Source organism: Hyaena hyaena, unplaced genomic scaffold (assembly GCF_003009895.1).
Source record: "Hyaena hyaena isolate Hyena2069 unplaced genomic scaffold, ASM300989v1 scaffold_150, whole genome shotgun sequence".
Classification (NCBI taxonomy): Eukaryota; Metazoa; Chordata; class Mammalia; order Carnivora; family Hyaenidae; genus Hyaena; species Hyaena hyaena.
Genome location: NW_024080782.1, coordinates 898,182 through 921,030, shown reverse-complemented (window position 1 = coordinate 921,030; position 22,849 = coordinate 898,182). Strand labels below are relative to the sequence as shown.

The 22,849-nt window shown below is 40.6% G+C and overlaps 2 protein-coding genes across 9 annotated transcripts in view; one reads left to right on the top strand and one right to left on the bottom strand.

The window, feature by feature from the left end:
• Positions 1–16,703, bottom strand: part of TPGS2 (tubulin polyglutamylase complex subunit 2) — an 80,158-nt gene extending 63,455 nt beyond the window's left edge. For all 3 annotated transcript variants that reach the window (XM_039238964.1, XM_039238965.1, XM_039238969.1), the window contains exon 1: positions 16,359–16,703. In XM_039238964.1, the coding sequence (XP_039094895.1) occupies positions 16,359–16,434 (76 nt within the window). In that variant the 5' untranslated portion in view covers positions 16,435–16,703. The remainder of the gene's footprint in view (positions 1–16,358) is intronic.
• Positions 16,620–22,849, top strand: part of KIAA1328 (KIAA1328 ortholog) — a 332,193-nt gene continuing 325,963 nt past the window's right edge. The window contains exon 1 of one of the 6 annotated variants that reach the window (XM_039238958.1): positions 16,620–16,897. In XM_039238958.1, coding sequence (XP_039094889.1) covers positions 16,840–16,897 — 58 coding nt within the window. In that variant the 5' untranslated portion in view covers positions 16,620–16,839. The other 5 variants (XM_039238959.1, XM_039238962.1, XM_039238961.1 and 2 more) reach the window with 5 other exon arrangements.

The window sequence follows — 22,849 nt, the reverse complement described above, 5'->3', positions numbered from 1 at the left end:
GTCATACTGCATAGATTATCCCCAGTGCCACCACTGTTTTAGGCCATGGTCACTGCAAGTGTAGATGGAATCAAAGCTCTCTGTGCTCTGATCCATCCTCTGCATACCGCCGAAGGATCTTCTCCATATCTAGGCTTGTTTCTTATCTGATCTATTCGTTCTGCCTGTGATCTGGAGGATAAGGCTCTTACTATACTGGTCTGGTCTTATCTCCTTCCACCCTCTAGTCCAAACCCTCCGTTCCAATTGGGTCAGTTCCCTCATTGCCTCCACCCTTCTGTTAACCCCCCCCCCCCCCCCCCCCCCCCCCCCCCCCCCCCCCCCCCGCCAAACTAACTATGTACTCATCTTTGATTATGCTGTATCCCTTCCCTGTTATACACACCCAAATGTGTCCATGTGTCTCGCCATCTACACAGGTCCTACTCACACTCCAAGGCCATGCTCAAGTTCCACCTTCTCCAAGACACCATTTCGGATGTTTTTTCCCCCCGATATCCTAACACATCGCATGCAGGGGAGGGACCATGTATGTTTATACTTAAATATATTCTATTTTGAACCATATCTTGATTATTTGCTAGGAGTAAATACTGTAAACAGAAAATGTATTAAAATTAATTTTTAAAATCTCTAAGAATAAGGCAAACTTCTAATTCAGTTTAACATATAAAATGGTGCCTGGACCCAATCCCTCCAACATTTTCGTGGGGAGGTTTCCTCATACCAAGAAGCAATTCTTGGACACCCTGATGTCCTACAAGGAGATGGCATCAGATCCACAGGTTATGGTTTCAGTCCATAAGAGTGCCACCCACCCCACTTCAGACACCAGACACAAGTCCTGACTGTCACCTGTGCTTCTGACCGATCTGCTATAGACTGGGGGTTCTCACAAGCCCCTCTCCTCATACTTCAGACACCAGTCAAAAGCCTAGGTTGTTACCTGTTCTTCTGACTGATTGGCTTTAAACCAGGAGGTTCCTAAGACCCCTCCTCAAGTTGCATTAATTTGCTAGAGTGGCTCACAGAACTCAGAGAAACTTTTTTTTTTTTTTTTACTAAGATTACTGGTTTATCATAAAAGGATATAACCCAGGAACAGCCATATGGAAGAGATGCTTGAGACAAGGAATGTGGGGAGGGTCATGGTGTTTCCATGCCTTCTCCAGGCACACCACTGTCCCCACATCTCCAGGTGTCCACCAACCTGGACGTTTTCAGGTTTTTATGGAGGCTTCATTAGAGAAGCATGATTAAATCACTGGCTGTTGCTGCATCTCGAGATTTGAACTTTGTGACAACTTGGAGAAAAACTATGATGCACAGAAAGGGCACTAGCATAATTACAGAATCAGTGAACCACACTGTGATATTCTGACTTATAAGAAATATATATTTGCTCACTCAAATGACAGCTGACCCTTGAACAAAGCAGGATTAGGGTTGCTCACTGAATAAATGTCAGGGGCTGGGACTGAAAATACCAAGCCTCTAATCACATTGTTGGATCCACTGGTAACTAGCTCTCATCCTTAAGTGCTTTCCAAAAATCACCTCATTAACATAATGAAAAGTCTTTACCACTCTTAACACTTATGCAATTTCAAGGGTTTTGGGAGCTGTACGTCAGGAACTGGACCAGGACAAAATATACAGGTGACTTTTGAACAACATTGGTTTGAAATTCATCGGTCCACCTGAACACTTACTTTTTTCAATAAATACAATATACACTGTAAACGTATTTTCTTTTCCTTACGATTTTAACACTTTTTTCTAGCTTACTTTAAGAATACAGAATACAATACATACAACATACACAATATGTGTTAATTGGTTGTTTATGTTATCAGTAAGATTTCTGGTCACTCTATGCTATTAGTTAAAATTTGGGGGTAGTTAGTTATATGCGGATATTCTACTGCAGTGTTGGGGGGGGGTGCAGTGAGCAGCCCTAATCCTGATTTGTTCAAGCTGTCAACAAATATATATTTCTTCTAAGTCAGAATATCACAATGTGGTTCACTGATTCTGTAATTATGCAAGTGCCTTTTCTATGCATTATAGTTTCCTCCAAGTTGTCATAAAGTTCAAATCTTGGGATACAGTAACAGCCCAATAAAGGAGGCTAAGAATTCTGGACTCCGCATATTCTAGTCTTGCTTTATACATTCACCAGTGGTGTGACCTTAGATGAGTTTTCACTTTTCTTACCATTCAGAGACAAGGATTATAATATTTCCCTTGATAATGGAAGCAGAAGACACAGACATAACGGTGCTTTGGAAAACTAAAAAGTATTATATACACAATTTCTTTTCTGCCTTCTAGTCAATGTTCTTTCTGAGATATTGGGAAGCATGGTACTAAGACAGAAAAACACTGTGAGCTTTAAGCTGTTACACCTGGGCTAAGTCCTTGCAATGACCTTGACTGGTTAGGAGGAAAGATGCTGTCTGTCCCTTCAGCGGTGGCCCCATTTGGTAATGTTCCACCAAAGACAAGACAGTGAATAATAAACATTATTATTGACATTTTATAGCAAGGACACTGAGGGCGAAAGGCTAGGCCACTCTAAGTGGCTAGACTGACTCCAGGTATGGGTCTAGTTAAGAGTTTATGTACAAATGTCATTGTGTGCCCCTTAGCAAAGCCCTTTAGCAATTAACCTATGCAAATGCAGATTCTAGCTTTATTCAGTCTTACCAGTCCATCACTCCAACTGTAGTAAAACAGCACAATATAGAATTCTCCGTCAACAATCCAACTGGTTGCATAATGATGTCATCTAGCTACACCCATGAGGCAGTCTAGTGTGTAGGGTTGCTGGGGGATACATACTTTGTATAAGCCATTCTAAGTACCTGGCATTGAGCTTTTGATTGCCAACCCATCCATTTCAAATGCATCCATCTTAAATAAATTGCCAGCTATATGACACAGCTACTAGCTAAACAACTAAGAACCAGGGCACCCCCATTCGTTAAGTTCCCCTTTTAAAAAGCTCTGAGTAACTGGGGTAACTGATGGCTTGACTGACCTTGCTTTTCCCTTCCCATGCTCAAATTCCCATACTTAGGATTTAAATTCACCAATAAAGAGTGACTCTGTGAAACCCTAGCCTGTCCACCCTTGGACCCTAATAAAACAGAGACCCAGGTCTGCTCCTCCTCCCTGCCACCTGGATGTGTGGCTCCCAGGCCTGGCACGTGCCCTCTAGGACCTGTGCTTAATAAATCCTTTCTTCAAAGTTCCCTAACGGTTGTTGCTGAGGTGCAGCTTGCAGGCATAGTAAGAGCCACAGATGCCGGTCCAGCTGCAACATTAACAATGGCTCCAAACAGGAAAATGTGGGGGCTCATCACCAATCGTACATGCCCAGGTGTGTGCCTTAGGCATCGCTAGCTGACAGCATCACTATGAATAGGCTGAGACAGACAAGAAGCACACAATGATTCAGTGGGTAACAGGCTGATGTGCAGGGGCTACGAAGCTCAAACAGAATTGCTATGCTGCTACTGCAGATGAGGGTCTGAAAGTGAATAAACTTCATTTAAAATGGAGTCAGGAGGCCAGAAGGGGGAACTTGCAGGGTCTACCACTCTGTCAAGTGCGCACTTCAACAGAAGAGGAGAACCCTGCATTCCCAAGAAGCCTGCTTTACTTCTCCAGTAGGAGGAAGGAAGAATTTCTTCTTGTCCAGCAACAACTCAGCGAATGAGAAACCATCTCTACCCTGAACTCTCATTTTCCTCCAATGAACTACCTTCAAAGCAGCCCCTCCAACTCCCTCCTTTTTCTCTATAATGTTTCTTGTCTTTGATTTCTACACTTGCCTACTGCTTGCCACAGCTTGCATGTGTAGAATTGCAATTCTCTGCTATTCCTGAAAAAAAAAATCATTTTGCTGGTAAAATAACTGGCTGTTTTACTTTTAGGTCCTACGAGGACATATGATACTTTAAACACTTCCAGGTTAGGCCAATTGGTCAACAGGCTGGCTTTAGAAACCATCCTACAATAAATCATTTAAGATGTACCCACTGTAGGGACTTCGTTATCCAATACAAACAGCACTGGTGGGGAGGAGTTGCTGAGGATGGAGAAGAGAGGGATACAAAATAAATTTTATTTGTATAATGCTCTATTTCAGGGAACTTGTATAAATTATCTTTTAACGATCTTGTAAAGTGGGTATCAATACTCTCATTTTAAAAAAATGGTTATTTTTTTTGAAAGAGAGAGAGAGAGAGAGAGTGAGCGAGCAGGGGAGGTGCAGAGCGAGGGAGAGATCCCAATCAGGCTTCACACTGACAGTGCAGAGCCTGATGTGGGTCTTGAACCCATCAGCCATGAGATCATGACCTGAGTCAAAACCAAGAGTTGGACACTTAACTGACTGAGCCACCCAGGTGACCCTACTTTTTTTTTTTTTTTAAGATAATGTAACAGGAGGAGAGACATTATATAATTTCATAAAACTAAATCTCTAATGACAACTGCAATCCAAAGTCATCTTGTCTTAGTAGCTAATTCTGACATGGGACGGGAGGGAGTTTTCCCTGAAACCACCAAGCAATTCTCAGACATCAGCTGGGTTTCCTACAATTCAACTCAACACAGACCTCATCTGCCCAGAGACAGCATCCACAAACTAAGGACTCAGTCCCACAAAACTGCCCTCTATTTCAGATGCCAATTCCAAAGCCAAGTTAAATGTGCTTCTGACTGACTATAAATAAGAGGATCTCCCTTACTGCGCCTCTTCTTTGGTTCAATTAGTTTGCTAGAGTGACTCACAGAACTTAAGAAACCTACTTTGTTAACAGATTACATAGGATGTCAGAAACCAACAGTCAGATTAAGAAATGCATAAGGCAAGGTCCCTCACAAAGTAGCTTCTGTCCTCTTGCGTCTGGGGCCCAGCACAATGGCAGGCGGGAGCCTTTTGGTTCTTTAGGCTGGAAACTCTGAGAGCCTGCTCCTTTGGACTTTTATGGGGGCTTCATTACATCAGCATGACTGAGGCGGTCACTGACCGCTAGCAATTGATTCAGTCCCTAGCCCCTCACCGTTCCCTGGAAATCAGGGACTAGAACCAAAAATTCCAACCCTCTAATCATAGCTGGTTGCCCAGGCCACCAGCCCCCATCCTTAGGTTACCAAGGGGCTTTCCAGAAGGTACATTAACATAAGAAATTTTCTCCTCACTTAGAAAATTTCAAAGGTCCTAGAAAGTCTGCCAGAATCAGGAAGATCAAAAATGTATTTCTTACTATAAATCACAGGATCACAGATAACCGAAAGCATTATGAGAATGTTTAGAAAGCAACAGCAATAACAAGCTGTCCTTTGTCTATTAAGATGTCACAAGCTAAGTACTATCTGACTAGGCACAGCCATGCCCACTCTTTGGCCTTTGTGATCAGTGGCAAGCATTTGTGAGCAGCCTGGCTACAATACAATAACCTGTGTGGCAGAGTAGGAAATATTAAATAAAGAGCATACATACAAAACCCACGTTTTCATATGCAGCAGTCTACCCCAGGTAACCGTGTGATATGCCATAGATGAAAACTCTCTGTGGTAGCTGATTCCCAAGCTGGGTGTTAGCAGTTCCTTCCTTCCCTGCACGCCCATACCAGGTGAAGTCTATTTCTCCAACTTCTTGAATTTGGGGTTGGCCTGTGATGGCTTTGAGCAGTAAAATACAGCAAAGAGATGCTGTGCCAGTTTGGACTTGGATCAGACTGGCAGTTTTCCTCTTCCTCTCTGTGCCCTGAGCGATCTCACATTGAATCTAAGCTACTCTTCTGAAGAGAGAATGTTGAGAAGCATTGAGAAGCCAGAAATGAGTGCAAAAGCCATCTCGGACTTCCAGCCTAGCTGAGGTTTCAAACAATTCCAGTCCCAGCTGCCACGTAATTGCAACCTCTTGAGAAACCCCAAATGAGAACTATCTCAGCTGAGCCCAGTCAACTGGGAAAAACAGTAAATTGCTATTCCAAGCCACCGTGTTTTGGGGTGGTTTGCCATCCAGCAAAAGAGAACTGGGACATATACCCTAACAAAAAAAGAAATCTCTTAAGCCAACAATCTCTGATGTATTTAATGAGGACCTGCTGTGTCCTCAGCTTGGGAGACTCACTGCCAGAGATTGGGAATTTAAGTAGAAGACAATGTCTCAAGAAATACTGCCTAAACGTTACAAACATGAAACAGAAGTGAAAACTTTATAAAACAGTGTTAAACTGAGTGATACAGACCCTAAGTGCCTTAGGAGTTAAAGGCAGAGGGTGGGGCAGATAAAGACCAGAAAAGTGCCTGGCTCACTGGACACCTAATCCTGCTCCCTCCTACTGTGCTTTCCTGTGTTCTAGAGATTGGACAGCTAAAGGCTACGTTTCTCACACTGCCCTGCAGCTAGGCCTCCCCAGACGACCAATACTCCTGCACAGAAATTCACTCTCCTACAGCTTGTAAGGACAGGCAAAGGCAAATGGGAGACTGGATCTTCCCACAAGCAGAGCTGCAAAGGTGTTCTGGTAGCATGGGGTTGGGGGCTGGAGGAGCAACGGAAGCGAGCAATAAGCAAGCCAAGCAACACTTGGCAAGCGTGTAGCTTCCTTGCACACTAGCGTTAGGTACCTCCCTGTTAGCATCTTCCTTGTGCAGGACGGTTCTCAACCCAGAGTCTGCTCGCTTTAGTTCTCCCAGGGATTTTGTGGGCTAATATCCCTTCATCGATCCATTGCTGCCTTACTACTAAAGGAGTTTTCTAACCTTAAATTAGCTAGAGTGTATTCCATGGTCTGAGACCAAGAATTCTGACACACAGTTTGCATTTGTGGGTTCAGTGGTGACTTTTCAGGAGAGGCAAAGGTGTACAGGTCAGAGAAAGTGGTCATTTACATGACTTAAAAATAGTGGCCACAGAGCTGAAGTATGAGAGATTCTGGAATCCAAGATGTGATGATAAAGGTCTTTTATTTTTTTGACATTAAAGGTCTTTAGAGCCAGAGGAGAATAATGGATAAATGTCTGTGACTAGATAGGAATATTCAAAGAGAATAATTGAAGAATATTAATCTATTATGCTAATCAAAGAATAAGGTAAGGATGTACCTGAAACCATGGCTTGAAGGTATAGTGTTTGGAGGGGTGGGAAGTGGGGTGAGGTGAACTGCACAGAAAAAGATTAACAGCTAACCTGACGTAAATATCTTTAGAAGGATTGGCTTATGGGGTTCCACTTTGGCTGTACCTGGGAATTTGGCCTTTGGATGTATTCAATATTGACAAGGTTATTTTGCCCATCTTTGGTCTAGTCTACTAAACATCGCTACTTTTCTAAGAGTCTAAAATTTCACTAGCTGAGGCTAATTGTTTTGCCCAAACAAAACCTCTGAAATTTGAGTCTTAAACAGGCTTCCCTGGGCAGAAACACATCTACCGCTGCATTTTACTGCTTAAGGAAGAAATGTATTCTGTGTGACATGAAGGAAAATTTCAGAAACTTATGCATGGACTCCTCTAGAGTCTACCTGATAGGTATTTACACCTCGCCGATCACTAATAAACTGTAGTAGGACTACTGTCTCTGAGTTCTTGAGAATCACTGAATGTGTTGATGGTTGTGGGGCACCAGAAACATGTCTCCCTCTCTTCATTTAAAAAAAATTTTAATGCTTATTTATATTTGAGAGAGAAAGAGAGAGAGCGAGCTTGAGTGGGGTAGAGGCAGAGAGAGAAGAGTCACAAAATCTGAAACAGGCTTCAGGCTCCAAGCTGTCAGCACAGAGCCCGATACAGGGCTCGAACCCACAAGCAGTGAGATCATTTATGAACTGAGCCCAACTTGGATGTCCAACTGACTGAGCCACTGAGGTACCTCTCCTTCTCTTCATTGTTAACATTTATGAATGTTTGCTTTAGGCATATTTTTGGACACAGCAAACAGTTGGGTTTTGTGAAAAAGGTTTAAAATCTTTTTCCTTAAAGTCATTAGTAGATGACTTAAGCTCATTCATATTTATTATTGTGGTCTCAACTTTATATTATTTTATGTATACATTACACTTATCTTTCTTTAAAATTTAAAATAAAAATAGCTATTCTTTAAAACATTTAGGGGGATGTATTGTTTTATATTGCTGCATGGTAAGTTACAATTAGCAGCTTCAAATAATACCAGTTTTAGGCCATAGTTCTGTGGCTCAGAAGTATGGCACAGCGGGAATGGATCTTCTGCTGAGGCTGAAATTACTGATCTACATTTCTACCCTCATGCCAGGTGTGCTGACTGCTCCAGTGTTAGCTGTTAGGTTCTCACATGGAGCTCTAGGTCATCTTTCAAGCTCATTCCTGTTTTTGGCCTAATTCAGTTCCTTGTAGCTGTAGGACTGAAGTCTCCATTCCTTGCCTGCTGTCAGCTGGGGTCATTTTCAGCTTTTCAGTATTTCAGAGGTATAATACAAGATGCCTCTGGAAATGCCTCATCATGCCTATAAATGCCTTATCATGTTTTTTTTAATCAGTTTTCAAGCCAGCAATAGCATGACACATCTTTTGCATGCTTCAAATCTCTTTGACATCCCCTTTTGTTAATAGCTTGTTTTAAAGGGCTTCTGTGATTAGATGAGTCTCATGTGGATAATCATCTGTCTGCATTCATGTGGCACGACACATCATCAGTTTCATGGCTCTGGGGATTAGGGCAGGAAATCCTTGAGGGCTGTCTAGTTCATCCTTTTAAAGTGCATAATTCAGTGGTTTTTAGTATTCATAGAATTGTGGATCCTTACCCCAAAAAAGTAACTGTACCTTTTAGCAGTCACTCCCTGTTTCACTCTAGCCCTCCTCAGGCAACCACTAATCTAATTTCAGAGTTCATAGATTTGTTTATACTAGACATTTCATAAAAATGGAATTGCACATTTTGCTTTGCATATGGCTCCTATCATTTAGATTTTAAGGTTCACCCATACTGTAGTATGTATCCACACTTCATTTTTATAGCTAAGTAATTTTCTGTATGGATATACCACGTTTTGTATATCCATTCTTCAGTTGATTAACATTTGGATTGTTTACTCTTTTGGCTATGAATAATGCTGCTTAGAACATTTTTATCCACGTTTTTGAGCACAAATGTTTTCACTTCTCTTGGGTATATACCTAGAAGTGGAATTGCTGGGCTGTGAAATAACTCTATGTTTAACTTTTTGAGGAAGTGTCAAACTGTTTTTCAAACCAGCAATACATATGGATTTCAATTTTTCCTTAACTTTAACACTTATGTCCCTCTTTTTGATTATGGCCATCCTAATGGGTGTTAAGTGACATGTTACTGTGGTTTTGTTCAATTTCCCTAATGACTAATGATGACAATAATCTTTATATGTGCATATTGGTCATTTGTGTATCTTCTCCAGACAAATGTCCATTCAGATCCTTTTAGTTTATTTGACAATAATTGTTGAGTTGTAAGAGTTCTTTATAGATTCCATTTTGTAAGTTCCTTTTCATATATATGATTTGTGAATAGTATCTTCTATGAGTTTTCTTTTAGCCTTTTTAATGATGTCCTAAAAAGCACATTTTTAATTTTAATGAAGTCCAATTTACTATTTCTTAAATTTTATTTATTTTGAGAGAGAAAGAGAGCATGAGAGCACACGTGGGGGAGGGGGTGACACAGAGAGAGGGAGAGAGAGAATCCGAAGCAGGCTTTGGACGATAAGCACAGAGCCTGATGTGGGGCTTAAACCTATGAACTGTTGAGATCATGACCTGAGCTGAAATCAAGAGTCAGATGCTTAACTGACTGAGCCACCCAGTCAGTTATTTTATTTTGTTGCTTGAGCTTTTAGTGTCTTATCTAAGAATCTATTGGCTAATCCAAGGTTATTCAAAAACAAATTCAAGATCTGTTTTTTCTAAGAGTATTATTTTTAGCAATTACATTTAGGTCTAAAATCCACCCAGTTAATTTTTGTACATGAATTGAGATAGGGGTCCAGCTTCATTCTTTGGCATGTGGCTATACAGTGGGATTAGAGTATCATGCTGTGGAGGGAGGGCAATTTCTGCATTCCATGCTGTTCAGGGTTTACCATTAGGCACTTTTTAAAGTTAATTACCTCTAAGAGCCATGCAGTCCTCATAGGATCCCTCACAATATGGCAGCCTGCCTTTTCAAAGTCAGGAGACAATCTGTTGGATTTCAGGATCTTTTTTTAAAAAGGTCACCTGATTAGATCAATCCTACCTAGGATAATCTCTTTTGATTAATTCAAATTTGGTTGATTAGGTACCTTACTTACATATGCAAAAACTTTGCCTTTGTCATATATTGTAAACTAAGCAAAGAAATGACATCTGTCATCATAGCTCCTACCTATTCCCAAGTAAAAGACTGTACAGGGGAATGGGTCATTGGGGATCACGTTTGAATTTTGCCTACCACAGTTACCTTTGTACTTACACTATTTTAAAGTTTATTTATTTATTTTGAGAGAGAGAGTATAAGCAGGGGAGGGCCAAAGAGGGGGGGGGAGAGAGAGAGAATCCCAAGCAGGCTCTGCACTGACACATGGACCCCAACGGGGGCTCGAACCCACATACTGTGAAATCATGCCCTGAGCTGAAACTGACTATGCCACCCAGGCGCCCCTATACTTATACTATTTTCAATGCTCTTTTAGTTTGTCATAATCATCATTGGTACCTTAAGTCTTTCCCTCTCATCCCACCTTTGTTTTATACGTATTTATGTATGTTTGAGTGTGAAAATGTTACTCATCATCAGTTATTTTGCTTAGGTTTCCCTAATCTACATTTATTTCATGAAACTCATCCCCTAGTAAATTCCTCTGAAAGGACACATGGGTGCAATTACTGAAGTTCTTTTGTCTGAAAGATAGTTTGGTTGGTTATAAAATCTTTGGTTCACATTTTCTTTCATTGAATTTTCTAAAAACACTGTTTTATTCTTATCTTGCTTTGTATGCTGGTTTTTGAAGTCTGATGCTTGTCTAATTCTTTTGACTTTGTAAGTTGTTTATTCTTTTTTTGCTTTGAGGCCTTGAGGATTTCATCTTTATCTCTGATCTTACTTTTACTAAGGTATGTCTTAGAGTTGAGAGTTCTTGGTTAATTTTTTCTAGGTATTCAGGAAACCCTTTCAGAATCACACCTTTTCCCATTTTTGGAAAGTTCTTTTATATATAGTTTCAAGTATTATTTGTTCCACATTTTTTTTTTTCTCTTCACAGACTCTAAGAATATGAATAGCATTCCTTAACTGATTACTTTCCATTTCTCCTTTCTTCTTGACCCTTTTACTTTTTGTGACTTTCTTGTTTTCCTGTTTTTCTTCAGTGCTGCAGACGAAATTCATTTCAATCTAGTCTCCTTATGATACCTTATAATTTACCCTTTATTTAGAATTTTGTTTCCTTCAAATTATAGTATGAGCTTATTCAACTCTTCTTTTCATTTTCCCTCCTTTTCCCCCCTTATTTCTATTCTTAGTTTTTGAGTGTCCAATTCTGGGTAGTTTTTCAAATCTTCAGATGCTTGTTGATGTATTTTAATTCTGTTTGTAGTTTAGACTTGTAGTTTTCTTCTGCTTCATAGTTGTTTTTCAGGAAAAAGTATCCTTAGTTGAAAGAGAACAGAAAACCCAGAAATAAATGCACAATTACATAGTTAATTAATCTTTGACAAAGGAGGAATGAATATACAATAGTGAAAAAAGACAGTTTCTTCAACAAATGGTACTGGGAAAACTGGCCAACATTCAAAAGAATGAAACTAGACCACTTTCTTTAACTATACAAAAGAATAAACTCAAAATGGATTAAAGATCTAAATGTGAGACCCGTGGATGCCTGCATGGCTCAGTCCATTAGGTATCCAACTTTGGCTCAGGTCATGATCTCATGGTTCATGGGTTTGAGCCCCGTATTGGACCCTGTGCTGATGGCTTGAAGCCTGGAGCCTGCTTCAGATTCTGTGTCTCCCTCTCTCTCTGCCCCTCTCTTACTTGTACTCTCTCTCTCAAATATAAATAAACTTTAAAAAAAATAAATAAATGTGAGACCTGAAACTATAAAAATCCTTGAAGAAAGCATAGGCTGTAATCTCTCTGACAGATACTGTAGCAACATTTTTATAGATATGTCTCCTACAGTAAGGGAAATAAAAGCAAAAGCAAACTACTGGGACTACATCAAAATAAAAAGTTTCTTCACAGTGAAGGAATCAATCAATAAAGCTAAAAGGCAACCTACAGATTAGAAAAAGATATTTGCAAATGACACTGGATAAAGGATTAATAAACAAAATATACAAACAACTGATATAACTCAATACTCAAAAAACAAATAATCCAGTCATGGGCAGAAGACATGAACAGAGAATTCTCTAAAGAAGACATACAAATGGCTGAGGTGCCTGGGTGGCTCAGTCAGTTAAGTGTCCAACTGCTCAGGTCATGATCTTGTGGTTCACAGGTTCAAACCACAAGTCGGGCTCTATGCTAACAGTTCAGAGTCTGGAGCCTGCTTCATGGATTCTATCTCCTTCTCTCTCTGCCCCTCCCCTGATAGTACTCTCTCTCTCAAAAATAAATAAACCAAGTAAAAAATTAAAAAATAGAGAAGACATACAAATGGCCAAGAGACACATGAAAAGATGCTCATTACTTATCATCAGGGAAATGCAAAATCACCTTACACCTGTCAGAATGGCTAAAATCAATAACAAAGAAAGAAGGTGTGGGTGAGGATATGGATAAAAAGGAACCCTCCTGCACTGTCTGGGGGAGTGCAATCTGGTACAGACAGTATGGAAAACAGTGTGTTCCTCAGAAAAATTAAAAACAGAACTACCCTGTAATCCAGTAATCACACTACTGGGCATTTACCCAATGAATACAAAAATGCTAATTCAAAGGGATACATGCACCCCCATGTTTATTGCAGCAGTATTTCTAATAGCCAAGACATGGAAACAGCCCAAGTGAGTGTCCATCCATTGATGAATGGATAAAGATGACATGATATATATAATAAATATATGTATTATACATAAAGCATCTAATGGAATATTCAGCCATAAAAAATGAAATGCCATTTGCAACAACATAGATAGAACAAAATAAGTTTGTCAGAGAAAGACAAATGCTGTGTGATTTCACTCATATGTGGAATTCAAAAAACAAGCAAGCCAAAGGGGGAAAAAAGAGGCAAACCAACAGATTCTTAACTGTAGAGAAATAACTGATGGTTACCAGGTGGGGAGTGAATAGGGGAATGGGGGAAATTGGGATGGGGATTAAAGAGTACACTTATTATGATGAAAATAAATACATAAAGAGATAAGAAAAGAATTACAAAATAGAGAAAAGTTTAAGATGGAGAAATATAGATTATACAGATGAACTCTGAATAACACGGAGGTTAGGGTTGCTGACCCCTCCCTTCCCATGAAGTTGAAAATTTGTGTATAACTTTTGACTCTAAAAAACTTAACTAATAGCCTACTATGGGAAATCTTACTGATAACATAAACAGTCAATTAACACATATTTTGTATATGTATTATATACTGTATTCTTACAGTAAACAAAAAAAAGAAAATGTTAAGAAAACCATAAGATAGAAAAATGCATTTAAACTACTATAGTATAAAAAATCCAGGTGTAAATGAACTATGCGGTTCAAATCTGTGTTGTTCAAAGGTCAACTCTAATTGATCTTGTTACATCTCATGCAGATCATTTCCCACACTGTATGTATAATCCTCTGTTACCAAATGTAACATTTCCTTACTCCTTGTTCCACTGAGTATGAGATACTTTATCATCATAAATTTTTTTTTCCTCAGTTGATTGTTTAGCATTTCATTTCCTGATTTCAGCATTAATTCTCTAAAGGTTCTACTTTTTCTCTTGTTCATTTTGTGAAACTGTGATGTTTAACAAGATGTTTACTATAACCATGTTTTCTAGTCAATTGAAACAAAGTCCAGATATTTTAGCGAGTTTTTTGTGTATGGGGGAGTGATGTGAGCTTTTCTTTTTCTTTGCCCACTTATCATCAATTGTCAAAAAACTCTTTCATTTTGCACATACTCTCCTCTAGAATATATGCATTTGAAATACTGTCCCTTTAAATTGTATGGCCAACCCTTTAGACAGGATCTGCTTTGAAGTCACTTTACTGCAGCCCTGCTCTGATCTACCAGCCTTTGTTACCGTTGTACTTTCAGATTGGAGCGGTTTTAATCTTTCTGTTGCTCCACCTCGCGTCTTCTGCTGGCTTCATTTCTGGGTCTGCCTTGGCTTGCCACAGAGCCTTCTAGCAGTGAGAGACTGGGGCTGGACCAGTGCTGGGATTTGTGGTTGTTTTGTTTTTACTCATAGTTATTCTGCATTATAGGCATGCTCTGTCTTTAGATAATGTTGGGTTTGTAATTGGATAGAATTGCTATAGTTATGGAGTTATTTCACACAACCTTTAGGGAGATTTTGGTATGGTGTAGCTTGCTTCCTTCACCACCCACAACGGACGTTAGCCAGCTTGTTTTTTAAAATCCTCTTAATATATTAAAACAAAAGCCACATGTGAAAAAATAAAAATATAATTAATATTTGACTTGTGTTTATTAACTGAAATTAAGATGTTTGATTAAATTTGTAAATAGTATTAGGATGTTTATGGGAAACCAGCTTCACTATAAATTTAATTACCAGAGTAATTTAATTCCTTAGGTAGGTTACCAGTTTGCCAGACATCTGAAATGCTTAATAATAGATAGAATATACTAAATGTATAAATGAAATTTAAAGTGTTGACAGTCCCTTAATTATTTAGGTCTTTAAATTGAACGGACAGCTTAAGGGAAATTTAGTTGGCCTGTCTTGAATAGATTAAACATTAATCAAAAGAAAATAACTTTCTTTAATGAGGAGATAGGATATGGTTGGTCTCGGTGATTAGACCTCTCCTTGCCCAACTCTACAACTTCGTATCGAAAGCTCACCATTTCTCCCAAACATATGATGATGTTTCAGGTCTCACTTCCTGCACATTTACCATAGACACTGGGGATCATCAGGGAGAACAAGACAGAGTTCCTAAACTCGTGGACTTCTAATACAGAAGAGACTGGCAAATTAAAAAAGCAACCAAGTAAGTAATTCCAAGTAGTGATAAAGCATAGGATTAAAAAATATATATAAAGGATCAGGGAAGACAGTGATAGAGAAAGGTGTTGTTAGAAGTATATTCAGGGAAGGCCTCTCTGAGTTACTAATATTCAATGAGATTTGAATGAAGTGAGGGAAAGACTTTCAGAGGAAGATACCTGGGGGGATGATGGGGCGGGGAGGGAAGAGGAGTGTCTAGAAGAGGCCTTGAAGCAGGAACAAGTTTAGTGAGCTTAAGATACATACAAGGAGGCCACTGCCTCCAAGAGTAAAAATAAGGTCAGAAAAACAGGAGGGAAGCTCATAACGGACTTGTGGGTCACAGTACAGAATTTGGATTTTACTATAAATGTGATGGCAAGGCATCAAAGCATGTCATTCGGCCTGCTTAGGCTCTTTTTCTCCTTGGTTATCTGGCTAACTTCAATATGCCTTTCAAAATCTAGCATCATCTGTAGGACATATTCCTTAACTCCCCGGATAAGATCAATCACCTCCTGCTGGGTGCTATTTGTGAGCAACAATAGATTACTACTGGCCGCCTCTCACATTCTAGGGGTACCTGTGCTGTTGACTTTTTCACATAACTATGTTTTGCTTCCCCTCCCAACCCGTCTTTGTGGTCCCTGAGTCTAGCACACTAGCGGCTGCTAGGCAAACGTTCCATAAAGGAAAAACTAACCCTTTCAGGGGCACAAGCCTTGACTCCTTCCAACCACTTGGGGTGCGGTACCCGGAGGCGCGTGGGAGTTGTTGCCCTGGGAGGCTGCACGCACAGTTCCCCAGCTCTCTGCTACCAGAGGAAGGGCTCGCGTTTCAAGGATACTTCCTTGGCCAAGAATGCCTCTCCGCAAACCCAACGGCCCCTCCGTCAGGTGCCTGCTGTGTCCCTTTTGCACGCCTTTGCTCGTCCTTCCCGGGCCCTGGGTTGGGGCTGGGTTGGGGCGTGGGGGCAGGAACCTTCAACCTTCTCAGCCCTGCGTCCGAACCCTGCCCGCAAACGCTCCCTTGGCCTAATCACGCACCTGGACCCATCCCCTCCTTAACAACGGAAGTTACAGAAGCGGTGCCCCTCCTTGCTTCTAGTGTACATCCCCTGACCCCGCAATCGCCCCCCACGGCTCCCAGCCCCATTCACCTAGAATGCGGGTGATCCCCAGGGTCAGCTTCTCCAGGTGCGGCTTGCTGCAGCCTGGGGGCGGCGTCTCCTCCATGGCTCGCGTCCCGGCTCGGCGCGCGGCGGGAGCAGCAGCGGGGACCCGGCGGGCGACCTGGGCGGGAGGGAGGGCAGGACACCTCCCCGGAGTCTCGGCCGTCAAGTTCACGGCATGCCGGGAGTTGTAGTGCTCGGCGCCGGAGAACGCGGCGGGGCGGAGATGGGGGGCCCGGGCTGCTCTGGGAGTAGTAGTTCCGTGGGGCGCTCGTACCCGCGGCCCCGGCGGTCGCGCCACTGCACGCCGCCAGCACACAGCGACTCCTCCGCCCCGACCCTCCGGCCCCGCCGGGGCAGGTCGCGCAAGCGGGGGCGGGCCTCTGTGCCGTGCGGCCAATCGGGACTGGGCCTGAAGGCTGGGGCGGGGCGGCCCCGGAGAGACGCCCCGAGTGGCGGTTGTTTCAAGATGGCGGACGTGGCGGGCCCCTCCCGCCCGGGCGCGGCGGCGTTCTGGAGCCGGGACTGTATCCTTTGCCCGCCTGGCAGGGGGCGCCGGCGCCCTCCCGGGTGCGGCGAGCGGTCGCGTGGAACTGAGTGGAGGGGCGAAGCTCGATGGTATCTTTGGGGGCGGGGCCGTCCTTTCCGGCCACCGTGTTGGTGCCGGGCTTTCCCCTGACTTGGGTGTTAGGTAGCCGGGAGCCTGATTCTGTCTTCAGGCTGGGGACTCAGCACTGATGTTTTCCAGCCCTCCTTGGCGGTGAGCTTTGGAAAGATGGCCTAGAATCGTGGCCCAGCCGGGGACTGGGAGGGTCCCTCTGACCGTGGTGACCTCTGGCCGGCTGAATCTCTGCGGAGGAGGGGTAGGGTGTTGGCTGGACAGGGAGCCTTCTTGTCTTGGTTTAGGACTGTCCTTGGTCTGCGTTGTTAGGAGCAAGTCAGGACCTTGTCTGACTTCGAAGCCCTGTCAGTAATGATTTACTTTAATGCTGGGATTTTCCGAGAGGTGTGGAGCTGGACTTGGTCGGGTGGTACTGGTTACGGAATAAAAAACGTTGCGAATCATTGCTGCTGGAAATACTGTTGATTTTCATGTGGATTGTGGGTCACCAATCACCGCAGGATTGAAGTTCTCGGGTTGTTTTGGGGTGGAGAAGCTGTGGAGCTTTACCGTTCTGGTGGTGTTCCCAGTTCAATAACTGTGATGAGATGTGTGACAGACTGATTCTTTCTCGGGTTTGGGTAGACTGTGCCAGGCTGATCTTTGGTCCTGGTAAATGACATCACGTTATAGGAGTGTTCCATGAAGGGAGGGCAGTCCGTGTACTGAATACCTGCAGAGGCAAGTCTTTTTGTCTGTTTGCTAAGATTGACGATAGCATTGTTTGAGGCATTGTTGTTAACTTTTTGGCAGAATCATTCTCTGCACATTCTACTTAGCTCCCAGTGAAACTTACAAAATTATATTATCAGTTTTCCTCATTGAGTTATCGAACTAGGATTACAGTGTCATGTGTAGAGGGATGTTTTTGCATTCCTTTCTCAGTGTTTAGCACTTTGTAAACATAATTACCCCTTGTCTCTGATAGGTGGGTGACAAGTAAAATCATACACATATACTGTGGATGAAAACACACTAGTGTACTGTGCAAATTAAATATCTTTTTTTTTTCTTATCAGGAAGGATGCAAAGAGAGTATGTGCATTGGGAACTGGGCTGAATTAGGAAGTCAGGAAATTGGGATGAGTCTTTTCTCGTGAAACACTATGTCTGCCGTGATAGAATTTTGTGACAGAGGAAGTATCTGAAGGTTAGCAGCTTATAAGGTGCTTTTTTTAGTGTAGTCATTTTCATAACCACCTATGTGGTTTTGGTGGTTATTCCTTAACTTTCTCTATGACCAAGAGAATTGTTCTGATAGGTATAAATGGTGTGTGTGTGTGGTGGGGGGAGGGCAGTGTATTGCTGTGTCACTAAGTAAATTAATAGGTAGATAAACAGAAACTGCGTTCTTGGTCTAAGCAGCCCTGTATGTTCTCTTATTCATATAGTACTGTTATTACTTACATCACATAGAAGTCTTATATTCTTTTCTCTTATATTCGCCCTTACTCTGAAAATTAATGTAAAATACTCGTCTTCTCATTGAAAATGAGTAGTAGAAATTAAATGGGGAAAATGGTGGTGATTAAATTTGATAGGAATTCCGATGTTTGAAATGAATTGCAAGGTTACCAGTATTACCTATTTCCCCTGCCTATTCCATATAATGCCCAATTATCATCCAGCCTCAGATGTTTTCATTTTAAACCTCCATAGGACACAAAAGCAAAGACAAATATAAATTTGCTACTGAATTTTTGCTAGAAAAACATAAGGATAGCTATGAATCATTTGGTTTGGTCATGTGTCTTTAGATCTTGATCTCTTTTTTTACTGCACTGTTGACTTCCTAAACCATCTCATAGGCTTTCTATAGAAGTTTCCAAAAAAAAAAAAAAAACCCGAAAAGTATGTATAACCTGGTACTCTGTTCACACTATTAAAAGAAAGATTTTCAATGTTTTGCCTAAACAATTAGAGAAATGTGACTAAGAAATTTCCTATTCCTAGACATTTCTGTCATGTGAGGACTGATCATCTATGACTGAACATCACCTTCTTTTCTTTTTCTTTTTTTTTTTTTTTTGCTGTTGTTCTTATGAGTTCTGTGTGTCCTGCACAGTATGATTCAGCAGTAATGTTTGGCACAAGATATGTCTTTATACCTAATGTGTAAACACTGAGTATCCCATGTTGTCAATTTATGGGTTAAATCTACAAGTAAAATGCCCCTTCAGCCATAAACTGCTTTTCTCCTTCATTATAGTTCCTGCTAATCTCAAAAGAAATTAGTGTTTCTGCAGTATCTAAATTTGACTGGGTGATACACTCCAGTGTTTTATCATTAACAGTATTTTTAACTTGATATTAACAAATATGAACTGTGAGGGACTTGGCCAACACATTGCAATAGCTATATATAATTGAATATTCAATTACTTCTAGAGACTTTATGTTGATGTTAAGAGAATGTACTAGCCAGGAAAGTCCTTTGGTTCAATAATAATTACATAGAGATATGTGTGTTGCTGGTAAGTCAAACTCAGAAAAGGTTAGATTAGACTGTGAAGTACCAAGTTTATTTTCTTCAGCTTTTGGTGATCTGGGATAGATAGGCGCCTTCCTCTCTCTTGTACTTTTGGTATCTAATTACTGCTTTAATTCTGGGAATTTGGAGTTTGGTACTAGCATTAAGGATGCTTTAAAATTTGCTGTACTTGTCTTAGTAAAGAACTTCCAAAGAAGCCACAGTAGAACTGAGGTGGCACATAGAACCCAATAAGAGGTCCAGTATACATTTAGTATATATTGTGTCTCTTTGACTTTCCCGTAAAATGTGTTTGTGTGTTTTTTAGACTTTGTATTTGAAGAAACTATTTGGGTTCTTGAATGAAGATAGATCACCAATGATTACAAAGGATAGGTTGGATGGAGGCAATTTCAAATATTTTTATGTTTATTTTTTAGAACCCATGTTAAGGTTAGTTTATTTAGCATTTCTATATTTGAAAAGATATTTAGCATGGATGTAGCTAATGGGTTGTGCCTGCATATTTTGAAATTTTCCTCTACCCTTCAAAGTACTTCTGGCTAGTCTAAGAATTAAAATGACATGAGATAGATTGAGAGGAGAAAATCAAATTTAATTATGTATCTATGGGGAATCTACATATCTGTGAGAGATTCCAAAGACAAGTGAAAGGGGAAGGGAATAGATGTCTGGGACTTCAAAGGCAAGGAAAGCAATTCACAGGAAGGTGAAAAGGAATAAATGTTTGGTAAACAAATGTTTCTTGGGCCATATAGAAATAATGGGACATAGAAAGGAATTTAACAAACAGACTTTGCTAAATTCCTTCCTGTCTACCACTCCTTGTTTATATTATACATAGTTATTTATGGTGATATCTCTCTTCTGGGATCAGGTCCTATATCAATTCTTTCAGGCATTTAGTGGCAGGGACAAATATTCTTCATGAGTCTTTTGGGCCTTGATTGTTTTCAGGTCAAATAATCCACACGCCACAGTAACAGATCTTGGGGTGATCAGTTCTGAACCCCTACAGGATAAAGAGAGAAAGACAACACGGAAAAGTTGTTAGTGCCTTATAGAGTTAATTATCACTTTCATTCTTTCATACATGGTTTACTATGAGCTGGGCATTTGACATTAGGGGATACAACATTGAACAAAACCAGGCGAAAATTCTCCTCCAGTTGGTGCTTACGTTTTTGTGAGATGAGATGAGGCCATGAATAAATAAACCATATTGTATGCCCAGTGATTGTAGGTGACATGTAAAGAAAGAAAAAGCAGGAAAAGGGTAGCTATCATGGGGGTCTTTGTGCCTGGTTTTATGCCAGTACCATATTGCTTTGATTATTACAGCTTTGTAATATAGTTTGAAATCATAAAGCATGATGTCCCTAGCTTTGTTTTTCTTAAGATTGGTTTGGCTCTGTAGGGCCTTTTGTAGTTCCATAGAAATTTTAGGATTGTTTGTTCTTTTCCTATGAAAAATTACATCATTGGAATTTTGATAAAGATTGCACTGAATTCGTAGATTGCTTTGGGTGGTATAGACATTTTTAACAGTATTAATTATTCCACTTTATAAGCATGGAATAACTTTTATGTTTTCAATTTCTTTAATGTCTTACAGTTTCGGTGTATAGGTCCATCATCACCTTGTTTAAATTTGTTCCTAGGTATTGTATTCTTTTTTTGATGCAGCTGTAAATGGGGTTGTTCTCTTAATTTCAATTTCTGTTTCTATTCATGTACAGAAACACAACAGATTTTTTTTTAATTTTTAATTTTTGGTTTTTTTTTTTGAGAGAGAGATAGAGACAGCGTGAGCAGGGGAGGGTCAGAGAGAGAGGAAGCCACAGAATCCGAAGACAGGCTCCAGGCTCTGAGCTAGCTGTCAGCACAGAACCTGACACGGGGCTTGAACCCAAGAACGTTGAGATCTTGACCTGAGCCGAAGTCGGACGCTTAACCGACCGAGCCACCCAGGCGCCCTGTGAAACACAACAGATTTTTGTATATTGATTTTGCATCTTGCAACTTTGCCAAATTCGTTTATTCTAATGTGTTTTTTTTGATAGAGTTTTTAGGGTTTTCTATATGTAGTATGTCATCTGCAAATAAAGCTTATGAAAGATCTCTACAGTTTGTTTTTCTTATGTAGAAAGCAAAGTTATTAGCTCAGAGTAAGGATGTTGTGGGTGGCATCAGGTTTGAGAGAAGATATTTAATGAGCTTCTGAATTATGATACAGCTGGGTTGGGGCCCTCAGTGGCTGGTCTGTTCCAGCTGTGAACAGTCTTCTTTGTGAATGGTCTAGGGAAGTGTAGTATGCATCCCATGGTTCAGTTATGTTAGTCTTTCCATAGGTCATCTTTGGAGAATGTTCTGCAAATTCATTGTTACTGTGTCTTCTAATTGAAGACACTGCCAAATGGAGCTTGTCCTGAATCATCTTGAATACTTTTCCCTTGGGTACCTTTTCCCATGTGGGTATCTCCAACAGCAGATTATTTATTGAGCACCTACTGTGTGCACTAATCCCAAGGGATATAAAAAAAATGACTTAGTTTTTGCTGTTGAAGAGGCTGCATAATTTCACTTGGAAGGCTTTTTTAGATTGGGTGTCGGTGAATTTATAAATTTTCTCTCTGCTCCAGTGTTAGCTGCTATCAGTTTTCCTCAGACTATTGGGGTCTGATTTTGTTTGTTTACTTGTCTTATGTGCCCCTTAAAATTTTCTAAGCTCCAAACCTGATGTCTGAAATAATTTGTTGAAGTTTAGAGGCACTAGTTATCAGCCTGAATCTTGTAGTACTATCTGTGGTAGTACTTGTGCTGCTGCAGAGAGCTCTAAGAAATCACCTGGCACCTCAGATGGTAGCACCCTCATTGTATTCCTAAATTCCTATACGGATCCTAGGCACTTAACACTCAGCACTCCTTGAAAAGATTCCATAGCTAGGAGTGATCCTGAACTGAAATATATTGACTTTTTTAAACAGGTTATTAAATCTACTATTTTACTCCAGCCTTTTCCTGGAAGGAAATTTTTAATAATTGGTTAGTCTAGAAATCTTGGAAAAGAAAGCACTTTATAAAAGAACAGAAAACTGGAATTTTCTAGGTCATTTGGAAAAAAATGTTTAAACACTTACTTCCTGGAAGTGTAATTGAAGGTTATCAAATTGTGGACTTATCTGGATTTAGATATAGCTCTGAATAAAATTTTGTTTCTTAAAAGAAAGCTTTCTTACTATTTTGGTTCTTCTATAGCAGTATTATGATGTTAGCTTTTCTAAATTTCTCCTTTTGAGATTCAGAATAGTTCTTTTTGTCTTCAGT